The sequence below is a fragment of the Cavia porcellus genome, unplaced genomic scaffold (assembly GCF_034190915.1).
Source record: "Cavia porcellus strain 051 isolate PalLab524CR breed Dunkin Hartley unplaced genomic scaffold, mCavPor4.1 scaffold_9, whole genome shotgun sequence".
NCBI lineage: Eukaryota > Metazoa > Chordata > Mammalia > Rodentia > Caviidae > Cavia > Cavia porcellus.
The window spans coordinates 66,755,904-66,757,813 of record NW_026947492.1 but is presented as its reverse complement, the minus strand read 5'-3'; the positions used below and the strand labels follow the sequence as shown (position 1 = coordinate 66,757,813).

Below are 1,910 nucleotides of genomic sequence, written 5' to 3'. Positions count from 1 at the left end.
TAGATTTGATAACTAAATTTTATCATATGTGAAAATTTCATTTGATACTGTGAGAAAATATTTGATCAATTTTCAAATGCCATAGATAAGCATTTTTTTGACGTAAGCACTTGTTATTCAGTATATAATTTACATGGTCTTAAATTCTCTCAATCTTTATAAAGAAAAATAATATCTAATTTTCATTTCATATAATACCTGCCTCTAGATTTGGTGCCAATTAAGAGCTGGCAACAAGGAATAAGTTTGGGAGACAGAAATGAGGAATGAATAACACGTGGTACCTATGAATCTTTGTGAAGCCATGCATTATCACATAACAAAAGGATTGCTGGCCAATAGTTGAATATGAATTAGAAAATACAGACACATTGGTGAAAACTTAAAGAACTATGTCACAAAAATATTTCTGTTTACCCAACAAATATTGTTTACTATTGTTATAAGGACATCATTGTCAAAGCAAAAATTACATTAAGGAACATGGCATATGAATATATAGGTACGAATATACATTTTAAAAATGTCTAAAGTAATTTTGTATGTGCACTTACCAAGGTCACTTTAGGTCATCAGAGAAGTATGTAAGTCGAAGAACAGCCTCAACTAATTTGGGTATTTTTTAGTGAATTTGAGTTACTCTTTCTTTACAAATATTTTGACAACTCCTTGACGAATTTGCTTAGTCCTGACCCCATAAATAACTGGATTTAAACAAGGAGGAACAACCACATACAAATTGGCCAGAAGAATGTGAACACAGTGAGGAACATTTCTACCAAATCTGTGTGTCATGAAGGAGAAAAGCGCTGGCGTGTAAAAAGCTAGGATAACACAAACATGTGAAACGCATGTGCTGAGTGCTTTGCTTCTGGCATCCCTGGAAGGGAGGCGGAAAACAGCTTGGAGGATCTGAACATAAGAGAGTGCAATAAGGATTAAATCTATGATGAGTGCTGCAATGGCGAATAAACCATAGATGATGTTGACCCTTATGCTGGCACAGGCCAGACGAGCGATGCCCATGTGTTCACAGTAGGTGTGAGGGATGATATAGTGTCCACAAAAGGGAAGTCGTTTCAGAAGAGGACAGAAGGGAATCACGAGGAGGACTGGTCTTCCCACTACAACAGAGGCCATAATGGCCACCATCTTATTGGTGAGAATACTGGTATATCTCAGGGGATAACAGATGGCTACAGAGCGGTCAATTGCCATGGCCACAAGCACTACTGATTCCATACCAGTGTAGGTGTGGATAAAGAACATTTGGATGAGGCAGCCTTCAAAGCTGATCTCTCTGAGGTTGAACCAGAAGATGCCTAGCATCTTGGGGATGGTAGAAGTGGAGAGTCCCAGATCAATAAAAGAGAGAAGAGCAAGAAAGTAAAACATGGGCTGATGAAGACTCTGCTCAGTCTTGATCACATGTAAGATTGTGAAATTCCCCACAAGTGCTATCAGATAGACAGCAAAGAAAGGGAGGGCAATCCAGATATGGAAAGCTTCTAGACCTGGGACACCCTGCAGAAGGAAGGCAGAGGGATACAACGCTGAGGCAGTGTCATTCACAGAGGCCATAATGATGCTAGGAAGTCTTGGATGATACTCTATTGTCTTCTTTAGTATTTCTGAAGAGACACAAACAAATGTATGTAGTGGGATATAACTATGTCTAATCACATTTCATTTAAATACTCAGTACAATAAAAGAAGAAAATTAGTGAATATTAACTGAGATGCTCAAAATTTGATTATTTAATAGTGAAAACTGTGAATGCTAGAAACCATATTGTCTGGTGATAATGATTCACGGTTGTCTTTAGGTCATGTTTTGTTAATATCCATAATGTAAAGTAAACCTATCCAGTAACTAGATTACCTTAAGTTGAGGAGACATTAAAGAAAAC

The 1,910-nt window shown here is 37.3% G+C and overlaps 1 protein-coding gene across 1 annotated transcript; it reads right to left on the bottom strand.

Moving 5' to 3' along the window:
• Positions 1-636: 636 nt before the first annotated feature.
• Positions 637-1,581, bottom strand: LOC100725627 (olfactory receptor 52E4-like). The gene has a single exon (XM_003465284.1). It carries the CDS (start codon positions 1,579-1,581, stop codon positions 637-639), a length of 945 nt encoding a protein of 314 aa, XP_003465332.1.
• Between the last annotated feature and the right edge of the window lie 329 nt (positions 1,582-1,910).